At 41.1% G+C, this 19,093-nt stretch overlaps 1 protein-coding gene across 1 annotated transcript in view; it reads left to right on the plus strand.

Moving 5' to 3' along the window:
- LOC126389250 (polycomb group RING finger protein 3) overlaps positions 1 to 17,569 on the plus strand; it is a 104,123-nt gene extending 86,554 nt beyond the window's left edge. The window contains exons 8-10 of the mRNA XM_050042830.1: positions 1,725 to 1,862; positions 7,143 to 7,223; positions 8,849 to 17,569. Of these exons, the coding sequence (XP_049898787.1) occupies positions 1,725 to 1,862; positions 7,143 to 7,223; positions 8,849 to 8,896 (267 nt within the window). The 3' untranslated portion in view covers positions 8,897 to 17,569. The remainder of the gene's footprint in view (positions 1 to 1,724; positions 1,863 to 7,142; positions 7,224 to 8,848) is intronic.
- Positions 17,570 to 19,093: the final 1,524 nt, after the last annotated feature.

Consider the following 19,093-nt stretch of genomic DNA (forward strand, 5'->3'; position numbering starts at 1 on the left):
CACACACACACACACACACACAGAGCTTGTCTTTTACACACAACTACACACAGACTTAAGAAGAACAATACCAGTCGACATATTGCCTCAGACCTCTGCAAGCATTCAGGACTCAGTAATGAGCCTGTGAAATAGTTCCACGCTCTCTCTGCGTGACACCAAAAAGGCACATATGATGTTTTCTTGATATGCCTCACTGTTGCATCAGTCACGTCTGTGAGTGTGTAGCTGTAGGACTGCAGGACTCCATAAAGATGTCACTAATGTACTGTAATGTAATGAAACTACCGCTGTGGAGTCCAGATCGCCACTGAGGCTTTTATTTCACATTAGGAGCCCCCTCATTGCCAGCGCCACTGCAAAGCAGACATATTACGGTGTTCCTCTGTGCTTATAGACCAGCAGCCTGGTGTTTGTTTGAGAACAGACGTGATTTCCAAGTTGAAGCAGAAACCTGGGTAATATTAGTTTTTCCTGTCTCAATAGAGAGAGAGGTAGACAGCGTGTGACAGAAGGACACCCACAAATGAAGAAATACTGTCCTCCCCTTCTTCTGTCTTTTGATATGTGGGGGCAGGAGCTCAGTGGCAGTAATGCATTCTGACTCCTGCAACCATCGACTGCCAAAACCACCTACCGTGTCACCCAAGGGGGAAAACGAGCACAGGCCAATGGCAGTGACGCATGAAAGAAGCCAATAAGCAAAACACAAACAGACAATACTGGTTCAGTGAGACGTGCGGTACAATCAGCACCAGGGCCAGGTTGAATTTACCAGCCATCATTATACTTTTATTGTCCTTTAGTCTGTTTAGTAACCCTCGGGTCATTGACTGTAGACTGGCAGATACTTGGACTACAGTATCTTTTATGATTAGCTGTAAGCTAAGTGGTTTGAAAGAGTCTGTTTACATCTGGTAACCTTATAACACGCGTTTTGGTAATCCCAAGCTGACAGCTGATAGACATCATCGTTCACACCTGTGTCTATCATATGACTCCAGGTGACCACTTGTGTTCAGATTTCGTTATTGCCTACATCAGAAGGCCCCATGCACAGTTATTAGGTCCTCTTGCTAGCTGCTCGCTGGTCCGGCTTCCTCCCACAGCGCAAGAACGTGAACAAGTCTCAGTTCTCTTGTACCATGGAAAAGGAGGAGAAACTGATGGAGATGGGGAGTATTTTGTGAATAATCTTGATTGTTGAAACAGTTCGACTCTCATTCCCGCGGCTCACCGACAAAAATAGTGCCGCTAATCAACGGAGGCTGGTAGCAGGTTGAATCAACAAAATCCAGTTTATCTCTATGGATTATTTTAATGCTGAATTGACAAGGATATGGTCGACATATGACGCCTTTTATGTTGTGTCTCAAACGTTGTGTGTTTTTGTTTACACTTCAGAAAATCTTAATATGTCACATTTTCTAAAGGGAGTTTTCGTGTAGTTTTTTCCGCCAGCAGCAGGATGAGAAATAATCTCAAAAGGAATCTAGTTGTGGTCTTGCAAATAGTGACTCCACAAGATCCCCAGTCTTTGTAAGGTCTTAAAACTCAGATTGTCTTATGATTTGAGATGGTTTCAGACTTTTCAAAGTCTTTTCAAAGTTTTCTTGTGTGTGGTAGGCATAATTTGTAGCCTAACCATGCTGTATTTGGTGTCAGGGCTTTTTGTTTCCCTCAGAAGGATGCTCAACCTCTGCTCTCTGTGTTTCCTGTAACAGGTCAGCATCTGCTTGGAGTGCAACAGCAGCAAGCTCCGAGGCCTGAAGCGCAAGTGGATCCGCTGTTCAGCACAAGCCACAGTCCTCCACCTCAAGAAGTTCATCGCCAAAAAGCTTAACCTGACATCATTTAATGAGGTACAGATATTAACACACAATGGGACATGAAACAGTAAAACCTTTTACATACATTCATTTCATTCATTTTTTATTGCCAATGGGTGAACAGATTGTGAAGTCACCTAACTTCCTGGGTTGCCCATCAGCTTGTGGACTGATTTCTGTATAAAAAGGATTGATTCATTTTCCTGACAAAATCCAAGAGATTTCTTGCCTCTCTTCAATTCCCCTAAAGTACCTACAGTGTGCAACAGTAGCTAATGTTAGCTTAGAAATGGAGTCTGCTAATGCTAACAGAGTCAGTTATTGTCAACAAATGACAGCACAGCGTCCACACATGCAGCGGTAGCTCGTAGATGGACCTTTGATTAGGGCTGTAGCAAGTTTGGGGCTGTGGGATGTGCTAGCTAGCTAATTATTGTCTCATTGTCTCTTGAAATTAAATTAAGTTAACAATTAAAATTGGCAGTCTAAAACACTGTAAATTCATCAAAATTCAGAGTTTCACTGACGTGAACTATATTACGATATTGTAGCTTTAGCTGGCTAATGATAGCTAATGTTAGCTTGCTTGCTAACGCGGAGAAATTGCTAGCTAGCTAATGTAGCAAAATACTGTCTTGAGTGGATAATGTCAGCTAATTCATTCAGACTTCCGGGCTGGTTTGCAAATTCGTTAACCATAGCTTGCTCGCCCGCTAACGTTATTGCTGTGTTATTTTGCTAGCTTGCCAAATCACCTCACTAGCTAACATGATCCATGATACTAATTCATGTGGGCCATGGTTGCTGTGATTGATACTGTTGACTTAGCCAACAATAAAGGATGTAATGGTACAAAGTGATGTCTGCTAGCCAAGAGCAGTGCAAGCTAACTATAAACTAAGCTAAGGTTAGGCAGCTGTAATGCTACTCTGCATGGACTTGTCATTGGTTGCTTTGGTTAGCTGATGAAGTAAATGTGCAAATGGCAAGCTAGTTATGGAGCTAATGGTTCAAATTAAATATCGGAACATTACAGATAATGTTATTCTCAATATGATTGTAATGTATTTTCTAGCATTCTACCAGCATGATTTCAGCCAATCACATTCAGTCTCTTGTGTGTCACGTTACTGGTTTGGCTGACGGTTATTGAGTGCGAGCGCAGGCAACAGGATGCTGATTGCAGTTCACGTAACACCCAACAGTGTCATTAATTACAAGGATATTCTGAAAGTTACATACAGAACTTTTCCAGTAACATTTGGCACCAGAGCAATTGTTTTGTTGCTTTTTCCTGCAGGTAACCAAGGAATCTGTAATATTCTAGTTTATAATATTCATAGTTTCCTTGCAGGTAACACCTGTAAAAACTCTGAAACGCTCAAGCTACACAGTGCATTTTAAAGTTTTATATCAGTCTTCTTTGCAAAAAGAAAAAAAGGACATATTAAAAGGTTTTAATATCAGAGAATCAACTGATTAAAAGTAATTCATGAGCACAGAGGATTCTCACTGGGTGGTGAGACAAGATGAGAGTGACCAAAATTAATTTTACAGCATTTTGTGACAAAATGACTCCAACTCTGGATTACTCAGTTCTCTGTCATCTTTAATTCCTGTGCTCATTAACGGCTGACAAACGTTATTTTTCCCCACAAAATGGATTTGTAGCAATTTGGAACAAATCTTTTTAATTCTTGGCATTTGTTTGGACATGTTTGGAAGCACCAGCTGGGCGGTGCGTATCAGAAAGTTTAGTTGATCATGAGAAATTACATAAAGGTCAGTTAATTATACTTTTCCGCACTGACTCATACAAGTCCTTTTGTGTTTGTTATATTTAGCAGGAAACGAGCCTTTAATGATATCTACATGTGGTAATTTTTCTATTTATTGTGCTCGCCGCCCCGTTCAGAGCAGCAGGGGGAAGAGTGGGCGATCGTTTGAAAGATGGATTTTTAGAACGCCGTGAATAATCATCACAGACGCCTTCGTGTCTTCTATTTTTTATTTCCTGTCTCTTTTTTTACTGGCTGTCACAGAGATGAGTGGGTAGGCTCCATCATATCGTCGGCCTCCATAGCACCACTTTGGCAAGGACGTCCGCTCTCCCATTGTTGTCCTATCTATTGACTATCAAAAGCTGTTGTTCGCACCAATTCTGTTATCAGCGGCGAGCCGAGCGCAGAGCTTTACAACACTTTGCTTTGTCAGAGAACAGTGCGCCATTTACTCATTCCTCCTGTCACCCATCTAAATGTGTCTGCAGGAAGTGAACGCATGAATACATGAAGAGAAGAAACGCCCAAACTGACGAACCTCTTTAAAAAGCTCATCTTTGATACAGTCACTGTGGAAGATTACGTTAAGTGTAGGAGACACTATTACATTACAGTCTACACTATGTAAAGACCTACAGCATTCTCACATCACACGTCTTTTTAGCTGATTAATAACGTCTTGCTCCCTCTCCTCAGAGGTTATATATCGTCGCTGTCCTGTGATAGCCCTCTGTGACGAAGTGCAGGTGACAGCTGTGGCCGTAGACATTTTGTTTGAGGGTTCCATCCCATTCTTGAAGGATACTCTCTTCAAATTTGGCAGAAAACTCCACTTGGACTCACTGTGACCTCATAAAACACCTTTTTGGCTGTAACTGAAGAATTCATACGTTAATTATGACAAAATGTCACACCAGTGTCTAATAGGATAAAATTTAATATCCAAAAGGTCAGCTTCACTATGGCATCATAATGTTATGCAAAAAAACTTTCCTGGCCATTACTCAACACCATAACTCAGGAACAGGAGGGGAGACATTTGGTTGGATACATAATATGTAACACCATTCTTGGGTGACTCATCTTGAAACTGTGCTGATTGTATAGATCTTATTGTGTGAAGCGCCAGTGTTTTAGAAGTTGTACTTTCTTTGCAGCAACATTTATATTTGAAGCATCGTCAGCTTTGTGTTCTGTCCTGTTCCTTTGGTAGTCCATCACAAGCTCATTGGTTTTGCTGATGTTGAGCTTCAGGTGATTGTGGAAGGTCTCCCTCAGTCCTCTGTACCCCTTTGTAAAAATGGTTTCTAAGTGAAGACCACTAGAATTACACATGTCAATAAGTATTTTGCCAAAAACTACACTTAATATCCTTAATTAAAGTCCTCACTACATATGTCTTGAGTCTGGACAGACATGGATGTGAACTGCACCTTGACTGGTTGGCGGAGGCATACAACTGTGAGGCTATAGTTCTGCTTCAGAAAATCAAATGGGGGTTAAAAAGGTTTGATGAGGTTAACATGTACAAGAATTTTCTCAACTCATAAAGGAACCTTCAGTTGATCTGAGAAACTCAAACTCACTTTATTTGCAGATGCTTGGTTTTCACTAGACAGCAATGATAAGTCAAAAGCCCCTTTTACACTGCCTGCTCAAGGCTTAAGTATCAGGCCGTTATTTCTTCCTGCCGTTCTGTGTAAAAGGTATGATTGTGAAGTGGGGAGATAGATTTGTCTCGCCTCTGAACCGGGAACAGAGGTAGTAAACAAGACAGCCAACAGCACGGGATCATGGTGGCACCGGTGTCATGTATTGATGATGTGTTATGTGTGCGAGCCACCGCGGGAGATTTAAAAAGTAGCTTGTAGCAGTTAGCAGCTAACTCAAAGACATAGAACAGCAGCCGAAAACAATGAGGTCTGGGAGTTCTTAACCCTCCAAGCAGAGGACAAGATCAGCCAACAGGGACGGTAAATGATTGTTATTGCCATGTTATGCCATTGTTGCTGTTTAGAAAATGCTGCCGACACACGTGTTATATATCACTCTAGAGGCTGACGCTGTTGTCACGTCCGTCATGCCTCTATTGATTCCAGGATGCCGGCATGCTTTTAAAGTCACACGCCGGAGTGGTATGATGCCTCCCTTGTTTGGGTCTTGAAAATGCAAAAGCGCTGTCATGAAGGGAGTTCATAGCGGCTCTGAAGCACGATCTTTGTGTAAAAGGGGCTTAAGACTGACAATCCATTCTATGATTGATTTGTTTTTATAGCTTGTAGAGGTGAAAATCTCTCTAGCAATTATTTCAGAAAAATCAGAAAACATAATTGTGTAGCAAGAATGTTTTTTCTTCCTCTTTCTTTTCTTTCCTCAGGTTCACCTTGTGAACACTTGGGGGATCCTGAACCCCAGTTTGGGAACTAGAGAATGCCTTTGTGTCTGTCGTAAAATAATGTGCAGTTAATCTTTTCATTGTCTATCGGGCTACTGATTATTTACAATACTTAATCCAGTTATTTTCTCAACAGAACAGACATCTTAATAGATGAATCCTTTGGGTCTATTGAGTGTCAGAAAACAGTGAAAAGTGCCCAGCACAATTTGTCCGAGCCCAAGCTGACATATTCACTCAACTGGTTCATGCTATCAACAGTCATAAACCTAAAGATCTTCAATTTAATGTCACAAAAGATAAAGAAAACCAGCAGATATTCACTTTAAAGAAGCTAAAATAAGCTTTATTTGTGCTTAGAAGTTGACTTCTTAAAGAAATATCATTACTCTTTTTGTGCAGGTTTATTTTGGCAAGGATTATAATTTCTCCAGATCTTTAATGTAAAACTTTCTGGATCATACAAGGAAATCAAAAAGGATCAGGGATGTTCTTTTTGCCGTGTTTTTTTTCTCTTAATTGTTTTTTATTTTAGCACAAAGCCCTCCATGACTTTCAAGATGAAATCACATTTCCAGCTTTCCTCTGGATAATATTTAGCACCCTCTAATCACACACCCTGGACACTTTCCACTGCTCTGTCAGCGCTGATAAAGGCTGTTTGGTGTTGACCCAGTCAGAGCCAGCAGGTGGCGCTGTGGCAGTGTTTGCTTCCAGCCTCCTCTCCCTCCCTCCCACTCTGCCTCCCTCTCAGTATTGACTGGCAGATGCAGATGCGAGGCGCCGCTCAGCAGAATATCAATGTTGACTTCACAGGGGGAGCAGTAGATTTGGTGTTCAGTATCGAACTCATGCATTCTCTCAAAAAGCCCCGCTGCTGCACAGGAGCCAGGGGCCACACTCCAAGTCAAACTAAGCTTCCTCTCCGAGACACAGACATGTTATAACTCAAGACTGAAAAATGAGAGCAGAGGGGGCAGCAGACAGGTGGTGGAAGTTTTATTTCTGCATCAAACACAGCCTTAAAAACCCAACAGCAGTGGCATCGGGCATGTTTGTCACAGTTCAGTCACGTTCACCTCAGGTCACTCTGAAGTCAGACAGTTTATTAATTTGCTCTTTGTTATATTTTCACAGCTGGACATTTTATGCAACGAGGAAATCTTGGGAAAGGACCACACTTTGAAATTTGTTGTTGTGACAAGATGGAGATTTAAGGTGAGTCATTCTCTGAGTTGAAGTGATTTAACCGCACTGCATTATTGGTAAACATCCTCACCAACGGTTTGCTAAACCCCGCCCCCTTTATTAAGTGTTGCTACGCCTGTTGAGCTTTACATTCTAGTAGTTACAACTGTGGCCGATTGAAATTTGGGGCTGTTTTTGAAACAATGATTTGTCACTGGATTTCAGATTTAAGGAGACCGCTTCTTTCAGTCAGCATCTGTCAGTTTACAGAAAACTAAAATGGCCTCTGATGTATTTTATCAGCTGTAGTTAGCTAACGTAACAAGCTAATCAATGCTAGGTTAGATGTGGATGAGTTGTTTGAAAAGTCGTCAGACTTCGTAATACTTTTAACTAGCTTATGTCAAAATAATGGCTACAAATGCTAAATTAGCACCATGTGATGTCGCATAAAAAGTCTGAGGCTAAAGCTACATGTCTCAGGCAAAAAGTCCAGGACACACCTGCTAATGTTGAGCTAAACTCAGATATAGACCCTGTCTACAGGTGTAGGGATGTTTTCGAAAACTAAGTTTTGGCCTCTTGTCCATGCAAACAGAGTGTAGGTCACTAAAACTGCCTTCTAAGGTGGAGAATTTTCAAAACTCCAATTACTTTGTATCCATATGGACATGTTAATGGAGCATATAGAAAACGATGACGTGCCAGGTACAACAGCAACAATGGTGTACCTCATCATCCGTCCACGCGAGTCACATTTTGGTTTGGCTGTAGCACCGTATGATGTCAAACATGTGTAAATAAAGAAATAATTAGCTATTATTATTATTACTGTTTAATTTGTTAAAATAACTAAAGGAAAAATAAACTCACCACGCATTCTCCAGTATTTGACGTATTGTTGAGGTAGCCTTTATCGTCACCTACTGGCGGGGCGAGCGGTTGAGTGTTTGGAGTCATTGTTGTGTTCTAGTGTGGACGGAAATATTTAATAAAATGAGGTTAGTGTGGACAGATTTTTATTTTTTTTTTAAAACATTAGGAATAAATACTTGTTTTTAAAGATATCCATAGACATGTTAGGGCCCTTTTTTTCTTTTTTAAAAACATAATCTATAACCCCAGAAAATTATTTAGTTATCTTATAATATGTAAACTTTTAGCCTTGGGGAGTATATTTTTATTTTGTGTTTTTGTTTTCTATATTTTTTCTGTTGTAAGCTAGTTAGCTGGCATGCTAACGTTACAGTAGACCAGACATTTATTCATTCATTTTCAGCAGCCGTTTATCCTGGTACAAGGTCGCAGATGTGCTGGAACTTATCCCAGCTGTCTTTGGGCGAAAGGCGGGGTCAACCACGGGCAGCTGGCCAGACTATAACAGGGCTGTAGAACAGACAACAAACTATTTCTTACAATTTTTCCCACATATTTTCAGTGAAAATAACTTTCCAATAAATTTCCATAAAAACTTTCCAAACTCTTGGGACGGAGAGTATCTCTCTTGCTGGAGACCCATCCACAGTGCAGAGCTTGACAGGCGTTCTTTGGTTAATAAGCTAACTGATGTTTAGAGGACGGGTTTAATGAACAGTCTATAAAGTGGTCTCACAGAAACAGCTCATACTGAGGTTGTGTTTTTGTTTCCCCTCCAGAAATCCCCCCTCCTGCTCCATTACAGACCCAAGATGGATCTGCTGTAGCTAAAACGGACACAACGGTTGTTTTTCTTTTTTTGGGGGCCCAGTGGCCGCGGACTGTGCCGAAACCTTTTTATTTATGCAAAGACGATCAACCAACACCAAGCAAACACCCGACGGTAACAGTCAACACAAGCCAGCAAATCGGGATCTAAAGACGGGGGAGGGGGGGGCAACTACAACAAAAACTGGCAACCTCCAGCACAGATACTGCGACACTGGTGTGTTTTTAGGAACTAAAACAACCATTTTTTTGTCCGCTACATCCTAGATATGTGAACAAAACAAAAAAGAAAAAAAAAAAAAAAACTAATGGAGAGAAAGCATATATTTATACTTTTGTACAGAAGAGACACATGGAACCAAGACACTACTGGTGCTCTGTTTACAAACAAGATGTCGGGAATCACGTCTTTTTGAGCTTCATGCAGATTTCATCCTCCCGAGACAATGACTGAGAGCAGAGGAGGACGTTTTTTTTTTTTATATATAAAAAGGTGTTTTGTTTTTTTTCTTCAACAATACACTCGACACGTCTTGGGAGCACAGAAAGTATATGGAAAAAGTTATATAACAACAGGCATCAATTTTAAGCTGTTTATCAAGTAAATTGTCTCTGAATCTTTTTTTTTTTATTTTCATTTTGTTGGCTTTGTCTAATTTGCTATTGGGTTCTTGATTGTCAATTGTGAATAGGCTAAAAAATTTTGTGTAGTAATTTATGTTCTATATACCAATATTGTACATAAAATGTCATTACAGAGAGAGAGAGACTGAAGAGAGTAAGAGAGACTTTAGACTGTTAAAAAAAGAGAGTGGATCCCAGAAGTGCTATCTATATGTTGGGCGATAAGTGTCCGGAGGCGATAAATTAGGATTTTTAAAGACAGACTCACTATCAGTATCAAATATATAGATGCATCTTTATGTTGTCTGAGCAAGACACAAAACGAATATATCAAATCCTCTGCCATTTGTGTGTACGTGGGGTCTGAGTATGTTACATTGCATTACATGACTTTAAGAAGAAAGCTTCCCCCGCCTCCCCATGCTCCTCATCTCACCTGCCTTCCATGGAATACAGTCATATTTGTCTTTTTTCGTTTGTTTTTGTTTGTTGGACATCATTTTGAACCAATTCTGTCTTAACAATAATGCTACACAAAACACTCACGTTCAAAAAATGCCTGCGAGACATAAAAATGCAATATCTGGGCAAAGAACTTGTTCATGTTTATAGATTTTAATCTCACACCATGCAGTCCTTAATATCCATCCTCGTGTGTTTGCAGTCTTTCAGCAGCACCAGGCGGGCAAGTACTGATACACCCACATGTTTACAGCTTTGAGTTGAGCTGCGAGCAGCAGATGTTGTTTGCACCCTGCACCCTGCATACCATGCATTTTCCTCTGCTACATTTTCACTGCAGAGCCAACCCAAACACCAGAACATAGTGTTGGCACTGTGCATACACGCAAATCGAGGATACATTGCATTTTCACGTTATTATGTAAAGTTACATTTCATCAACGCTGGGATTAATGTGTGGATAGGTTTAGGCACCAAAACCTCTTGGTTATGGTTAGGGAAAGATCATGTCTTAGGTAATATCTGGTTTTGGGGGCACAAACCAAACGGAAAACACAGCAATGTCTTCGTGGCACTATTTCTGCTGGAAAAACAGTGACGGTTGCTAAAAACACCACAACTGGGTGCTTTAAAGCCACTGGAAAAAGGGCCAAGAGCTACTAAAAAACAATCACATTTGAGGCTTAAAAAGCTGCAGGAAACACAGTGACTGGTCCCCAAAAACACCCATGGTTGGAGGCTAAGAATCTGCAACAAGCACAGCATTGGTTCCTTAAAAAGCGCCAATGTTTGGGGGCTAAAAAGCTGTTGGTAAAACGGCCTTCTGTCGCTAAAAACACCTTTGTTTGGGGGTTTAAGAGCTGCAGGAAACACAACAACAGATCCCTAAACAACACCTACGTCTGGGGGCTAAAAATCTGCAGGACACCTAACAATTGTTCCCTAAAGCACCCATGTTTGGGGGCTGAAATACGTTGGAAAAACAGCCTTGGGTCCTTAAAATACACCTTAGTTTGGGGGCTACAAAGCTGCTGGAAACACAGCAATTACTTGCTAAAAAACAACTGGTTCAGTAGTCTGCAGCTCAGCAGGCATTGCACCTAGGTGACATGCCCTCCACCTTTTGATGACAAAGTCAGCTCATATATTTCATCAACACTTGTGTGTGGTTAGGTTTAGGCACCAAAACCACTTGGTTATGGGTTAGGGAAAGATCATGTTTTGGCTTAGAATATCCGGTTGTTTTTACCAAGACATCACTGTGTTTCCAGTGGGAAACATTGTGCCCCCAAAACCGATTTTTCATGGCACAAACCCTGCTGGAAAAACAGTGACAGGTCATTAAAAAACACTCAACTGGGGGCTATAAAGCAGCATGACAAAGAGCCAAGAGTTGCTTAAAATCAATGACACTTGGGGGCTAAAAAGCTGCAGGAAACACCAGTGGTTCCCAAAAAAGTATCCATGTGTTAGGGCTAAAAAGCCACTGGAAAAAACAGCCTTGGGATGCTAAGAACACCCACGTTTGGAGGCTAAAAATCTGCAGGACACACAGCAATTGCTGCCTGAAACACCCACATTTAGGATGATAAAGTCAGCTTATACGTCACTTTAGAAACATTGATATGATACGTATGAAACATGTAAATGCAATGTATTCGTGGTTTGCAGAAACGTACAATGTCAACGTTTTCCTCTGGTGACTGGGCCGGCAAAACTCTGTCAAAGCTGCAACACAATAGATTTTTCTAACTTGTAAATTACGCACCAGTCTCGCTTGTCTTAACAGCCTCAATGACAAAGTGAGGCTGTAACAGAGTTGAGCATCTTACGCTAACTCTGACGTTAAGTTTGGACATTTTCTCGCCCACAGGAAGTGAATTTGAAAGTTAAGAGCAAAGTATGGTAAACTGCGACTTTTCTCTTCAGAGCTGGACTTCCTTGGTATGAAGCATCACAGACGGGCCAGTGTGATAGACATGAGTGCAGAGTATTGACGTCACATCGTTGTGTTTATGGGGTATTTTTCAGTTACTTCTCACTGCCAGTTGGAGTTGCAGACGTGCACATTTGCACTGCGTTTAAGAAGATTTCTGAAAGTCAAGTGGATAATGTTTCTGTCACAAAATCCGTACAAAACTTGGATTTTTTTTTGCAGCCAGTGTTCAATATTGTCGACTTCACAAAATGACACAAATTTACGAGTATTTTTGAGAAATGACTCGCAAATTCAGGTTTCGCACAGGGAGGGTTTTTGAGCATTTTGATAATGAAATTCTGAATAAAAATGACTACTGTTTGGTCATTTGGTGCTTATAATTGTATGTTTCTAACCCTGAGGAGGATTGTTCCTCGGGAACGTGCTGTTCTTTAACCATGTGACACAGCAAACCGATGTTCTGTTCAACCACAAAATGTCTTTACTCACAACATTCAAACTGCTAAACTGTCTTTAACGTTACAACGACTGGATCCCTGAACGCCATGTCAGACCTCAAGTAGTATTACCTCACTGACCTGTCTGTAACTAAACAATTATTCACCCTTGCATTGTATCTGCCCACTACAAGCTGTTTTATCATGAGCAGGGTTCCTATGCATAAGAATGCTCCAGAAGTCTGAAAAAATAGTCATTTGACAACTTTTGAGATTGGATAACAAGTCTGACACGTGTAAAACACAGACGTTTATTGGAAATTCTCTTATCATTGCCAGTATTGTGCTATGTTTGGAAATGGAGACTTGTATAGGAACCCTGCCTCGTAAGGACCTATATGACGTGTGTATTAAATAGACGTTTTTATAGCCTACAGGTCTGTACCTAACCAGCTCAACCAAAACTCCTCCTGCAGTCTGTGATATCATCTCTGCCTGTTTGAGGTTTCCTCTTATGGTAACCTTTGTGTGTAATCCAGCCACCTGTCTAAAGAGTTCATTGTTTTTGGTTTAAATTCATGGCAAGTGTGTTTAATATGCACCAGGTGCTTGGACCCCAGTGTACCTCCTGCCTGCAGGTCGAGGTGAAAATCTGATTACAGAAATGTAATTTGCAGCACAAAAATCCTGCATTTGCAATTTCTCCCCATTTTTCTCTTCCCTTCTTATTTCTGTAATTATCTTGTGATCATTGTGAATGCACTCCTGCAGCAGCTAACAACTTTTTAATGAACTAAGGCAGACAAAAAAAATCAGAATTTGGTGTTTAAAAAAAAAGAAATTATGCTGATCAACTCTTAAAATGATTAAAAACCAAGAACAATGAGCCCTACCAGCTTGTCAGCTCCTGGAAGACTACTGTGTTCGAACTTGCAAACCCCCACAACAATAATGTACTAATGTGCTATTATGTCTTTGTAAGTGCAGACTTGGTGTTTAAAGGCTTATACGCAGGTTATTCATAGGAATAAGGCAAATGTCAGTAAATTTAAAGACGTTCTGAGGCTGACGTCACAGTGATCTGGTTTTACGTTGGTGAAAATGCGGTTTGACTCTGATATCAGCCACTACAAACTTCAGCTTCTGCTCTTCGCCTCATCATGTTCACGTGTCGTCACCTCGTGGCTCTGCAGTCTGTTGATGATGAAATCTCTTCAGTGTACATAAGCTTTTTCCTCAGGTGATTAAGCTGTAAAACACCCAACACAAGGTGCTACGATAACGGTGACTACAAACGCAAACAAATGTTATCAACACTTACATTTCTGTATTATGCAGAGCACTGCATACACTGTGTTGTACTGATTAGAAGGACTGGCATTGAAACAAAGGTTACATCTGTACGTGTGTTCATTTTTTTTTTCTTTACACTGAGGTGGTTGCGTTCACACTGCTGCACTTTCGGGTTTCCCCCTCACGTCAGATTATTCCTCATTGCTGTTAAGAGGAAAATGTTGTGTAGTCCTTCTCTTTATTCTGAAATCCACAAATATATCGAATTAAAGTCCAGCTGATGACAAACGTATGAATATTTTACCAAAATGGTGATTGTGACAAAACAGTTGCACAAGCGAAAACAAAGCTTTCTCATCAGAACTCGTCAAACACCTACAATTTTGTGCAAGGTATCTTCCTGCGTCTGATTTTTACGTTCTTGGATGGCGAGTCAATTTACACTTGTTGCATGTATCGTGTCTTTTCAAAGTACACTTCCGTTTTCACAGGGAATGCACAGTTTCTGCTCGGTACATGTATAGTCTTTAAAAATAAAACGTACAATGCATCTAAAAACAGCTCGATTTAACATTTATTTCCTTAAGTTTAGGCAACAAAAGCACATGGTTAGGTTCAGAAAACGAACATGATTTGGCTTAAAATAAGTTGTTAGTCGTAGCGTGCTGCACATACTAGCACGCTGTGTTCTTATTAAAATAACTTGACACTGGAAACAAACAGCAGCTGGGTGAAACTCTGGTGTCGGAGTCATATCACATCATAACAATGGCGTACAACACTTTTTGCATTTGCCTAAAGGCTCAATTGGTGGCACACTATTAAAGAACATGGGGGATGGTTAATTCGTTTTGATGAGGCATCTGCAGCCGGCCTTGGGTTGGAGTATTTTTGTACGAAAGCTAAAGATATGAGGCAGAATAACAATTCTGTAATTATTAAAAAAGTCTGTAATAAAAGACCAAAACAAATGCTTACTATTGGCAAACACTAATAAATATTGGCTGCCATCCAGTTAAGTGCACCTAAAAGTTCTTCAGGCCATACAGGCTAAAAAGAGCTCACCCAAAGAACACCTGAGCAGAAACCATCCCTTTATTTCGAGCGCTGTCTGCTGTAACCCTCCAGCATCGCAGCAGTGACACCCCATAGCTTTCATGGTGGGCGGTTTCACACCTGTAATCTTGGTTTGAATCAAACTGAGAAGTCCAGACTGAACAATATAGGTATCAAAGAGCTCTAAGAATCCATCAGCTCTGCAGGACTGATTACTACCTGCGACTTTTCTGTCACCACCAGAGTGAAAGTAAAATGTCTTTTCACATCCGCCCTTTTATTCTCGTACTATCACACAGCGGACACAAACACACAAAAACCTGATGTGATCCAACCCAAAGAGCCGCAGTGTGAACGAAGCCTTTCACTTTGTCCGTGTTGATTTTAAGAGTATTGTTCCAAGAACCCTGTGATCTGTGTGACGGATGAGGAACCTGATGGAAAGGGCGATGCCACAGTGACGGTCAGATCTCTGGTGCTTCCTTTGGTGCTAACGACTCCTCGTTCAAACTTCAGACTAAGACAGCAAAGCACTGTGTCGCTCCCGTCGCCTTTTTTTTCTCCCCCACACGTCTTTGCTCTGAACTCGTCCGTGCTCGAGTCCTTGGGTGTCTTTTCTTGTCAGAGCTGTCTCGCTGTGCAGATTCAGAAGGTGCTGGCTTCATCCCTGCCTCTCCCACCCCACCACCCACCCCCCTTTGTCATTGATTTGTTGGGTTTGGTTTCCCCACTTGTCTGGGCTTGCTCTGGAAAACAAACAGAGGGGATTTTAACAAGTCAGACTGTGACGGGGCTGATGCTGTGAAAAATAAGAAAACTGGTGAGAAATCGGGTGTGCTAGCTGCAATTTCCTGCCTCTAAGAGAAACTCACACTTATTATAGGCTGCGCTGGTGAGGTGTTTGCACCTCCCAAAGTCAGATTGAGACTTGACGAAAAATAAAGAATCACATAAAGGTGATTTTGTTCTTTTGAGCCTCTCATCACCAGAGTGTGTGCATACTGCATCTTCAACCTCCTGCGCAGCAGAGAGAAGAGACGCTTTTTTATCTGCACCAACATTAAGACATCAGCGCAGCTACGCTTGACTGCCAAACTGAGAGGCTTACAGGCGGCTCGACTCCGCCTCGCTGCAGATTGGGGTCGGTATCGGCTGGTGAGGCCGTGATCTGTCAGTTCTCGGCCTCATCTTCCCTGCTTTGACCTTGAACACCTGTCAGCCCGTTCGTTAGCCCCTGCCAAGATCTGTGCGAGGCTCAGGGGTGAGCTGTGTGAAATGTTGATTGGAGGCGCAGCTTCACGCGGACTGTCAGCACCAGTACATCGTAGTGCACACCACCAAGTAAACAATTTATTCTTCTTTGTGCACAGACCCTGAACACGTCCATGTCTCAGAAGCTTGTGCTCTAAAGGCAGCAACATTCATTTCAAGCTTGTTGGCAGCAGAATCATTCCTGGCAACTTAAAATGGCTCTTCTATGCTCGCTCCGCTGTAATAAGTATCCACTCTGGGAGTGTGATAGCTTTCTTTGTTGCCCAGCTCACACTCTCCCTTATTTCTGAGTCCTCTGTAAAGCTCAGTAATCTCACAGGCAGGCTTTGTGCGTGGCAGAGAAGGAGACCTCGAGGGTCACTCAGATGGCCACATGGACTAACACACACTCCAAAAAAACATATATTATTGTCTGGCCGGGGCGGCACTGCACTGCAGCGTTGCAGCTGATGCCACCTCTAAAAGGCTGCTGGGCTCTGAAAAGCAGCTTGCTCAAGTGCACTGAATCACGTCGCCGCGGGTGGTGCAGTTTGAGAGCAAATGACTGGTTAAATTATGGATTGTTACGCCACTTCAGGATCGTGACTGTTGCTTTAAGAGATTGTTCACTGGTGGCAGGATCAGCAGAGTCCTTTTTCAAAGACACACTGGTTGAAAACGACTCCTCCTGTGTGTTCGACTGATAAAGGTTGTTTCAGTAATCGATTACCAAACCTCACAGTGGCGTGCCCCCATGAGCCATAGCAGATGTCATCAGTTAATCTGTCCAGTTTTTTTTTTTTTTTTTATTAATGTTATTTATTTATGCTGAAAAAGTGACTTCTGCAGTAGAATTTCTGATGTGAGATTTGCTCATTTTTTGCTCAAAAGAAAATTGTATTTCTCTCCTGTTTTTTTGCTGAACCGATACAGAGCTCATAAAATGGCTTAAATTATGAATTTCAAATTGAATTCCCTTTTTTGTATTATTCCAAGTGTGTTAATGTCTCCGCAATGCTCCGTCTGTGTATAACAACACATAGGTGTCTTCTTTTTTAGGTCAAGCGCAAAAAAAAAAGAAAAGGACAAAAAAAGAAATGTGAATCTGGCAATGTGGTTATTGTTATTGCAAGGAAGATGTGCAATATACGGTTCTCAGATGGTTCCAGGTTTCGGCGTAGAACTCCAATAGTTGACTTTGTTTTTTCATTTTTCCAGTCAGTTCCTCAGGTCACTAAATGCCTTCTGGTCCTGAGGGTGACCAGGAAATCTCAGAACATACACTAATGCACCCGAAATACAAAACGACTGGATTTTATTTTAGTCTTGTCTCTCTCTCTTTTCTTTCCTCCCCGTTTTGTTTTCTGTGACAATTTTCTCCTTTGTTTTTATTTTCAGGTTAACCCAGGCACTTATTCAGGTGTCCTTTTCCTTGCCTCCTTTTGTATTATTGTTATTTATTGCACATGTAATGAACTGGTTTCCATTGCCACATTGAATTCAAGGAGTTTTGGGTCTAGAATGGGGCTGGAATTTCTTACGTACAAAACTACAGAAGCTTTTGTCAAAACCTAAGTGTGTATTTCATCAATAAATGCCTTTAAAAGTCACTCCTTTTGTTTGCATGTGTGTGCAGAGTTCCTGAGGATCTTTAGACAGTCATCAAAGGAATTAAATTCACTTAAAAAAAGGCCTTAATTGGTGTTAAAATGTCTTAAAGCCAAGACATAGAAAGTAGGATTTTCTGAATATTTGTTTTTTTTATGCTGCATGTAAAACCTCAAAATAATTGGTAACGTTTTTTACAATATTTTATTGCAATGTTTCTTTCAGCATCTTACAAATAATAATTCATACCTGTCCAAAGCAGTATGTCATTTTGTGTATTCAGCTGTTGGGATATAATTTATTCCATTTCTCAAATTGGTCTCTGCCTGTAAAAGTGAATCCCTCCATTTCAAGAATCTTTTCTATTGTTGTTATCCATGAATTTAGTTTTGGGTGTGATTGGATTTTTCCATGTTCTTGACACCTGCTTCATGGCTGCCAAACACGGTATATTAAAAACACATACTCTTCCTTCTGTTGCATCCACATCATTTAATTTCAAGTCTGTTTCCTAGCTGTGAGGGCTCTTTTAAATCAGATATGAATTGTATTATTTTCTTAACCTTGTCACCAAAGGGCTTCAACAGCCACATCCTCTCCAGCAGTTAGCTCTCGCTGAGGGGTAATATTTCCCATATTTAAATAACAAATAACAAATAAACGCCTCTCACATTACAGTCACTCAGATCATGATGGAACCAGCAACACTCATATTTTGTTTCCAGCAGGGATGCTCAGAGCAGAGGATCCACTGTCTGCTGTACCGTGGACGACATGGTGAAGAACAAATTCAATAAAACTTGTCGTCTATTTAATCGAGATTTCATCGCATGGCTAAAACCCGTACCAGACAACAAGGCTTGGTGCACTTTTTGCTTAACTTTTTCAAAGTTGGCACGATGGAAATCAAGACAGTGGAATCCCACATGCAGAGTGAGAAACACAAAATGGCCAAGAAAACCCACCAACAAACACACTGTCAAATAAATATTTGAGCCAAATTGTCTCTAACTCTAAGTCACTGACGCTGGTTCATGTTTTTTTCTTCCAGTTCAATTTAATTCAATTCATTTGTTACATGAAATCACATCCAGCTCTATGTAAAGCCTGCGCCATTGCCTACGCACGTGGCCTATGCCGTTGTGAGCATTTATACTTGTGCCATTGCCTACGCACGTGGCCTATGCCGTTGTGAGCATTTATACTTGTGTGGTGGTGTCTGTGTCACTGTTGTAATGTAACTCAAAAACTGAGACATCTCCTGCCTTTCTCAGTTACATTTAGGCCTTGTTTACACTGATACCGATACAAATAAAAACAGATTTTTATTTATCCTGCATAAAAAAAATTATGGATTTACACGGTCAGTTATGAAAACGATATCCCTGTTTACACGAAGACGCAAAATGGCAGCTTTTTGCTGCAATTAGCAAGCCAGGCCAGTAGGTGGCGATACGCCATATGTCAAACACCATAGAAGAATGTTCTGCACATGCAGTGATTTGTTTCCCTCTTGGTGCTAGTGA

This window comes from Epinephelus moara, chromosome 4 (genome assembly GCF_006386435.1).
Source record: "Epinephelus moara isolate mb chromosome 4, YSFRI_EMoa_1.0, whole genome shotgun sequence".
Taxonomy (NCBI): Eukaryota; Metazoa; Chordata; class Actinopteri; order Perciformes; family Serranidae; genus Epinephelus; species Epinephelus moara.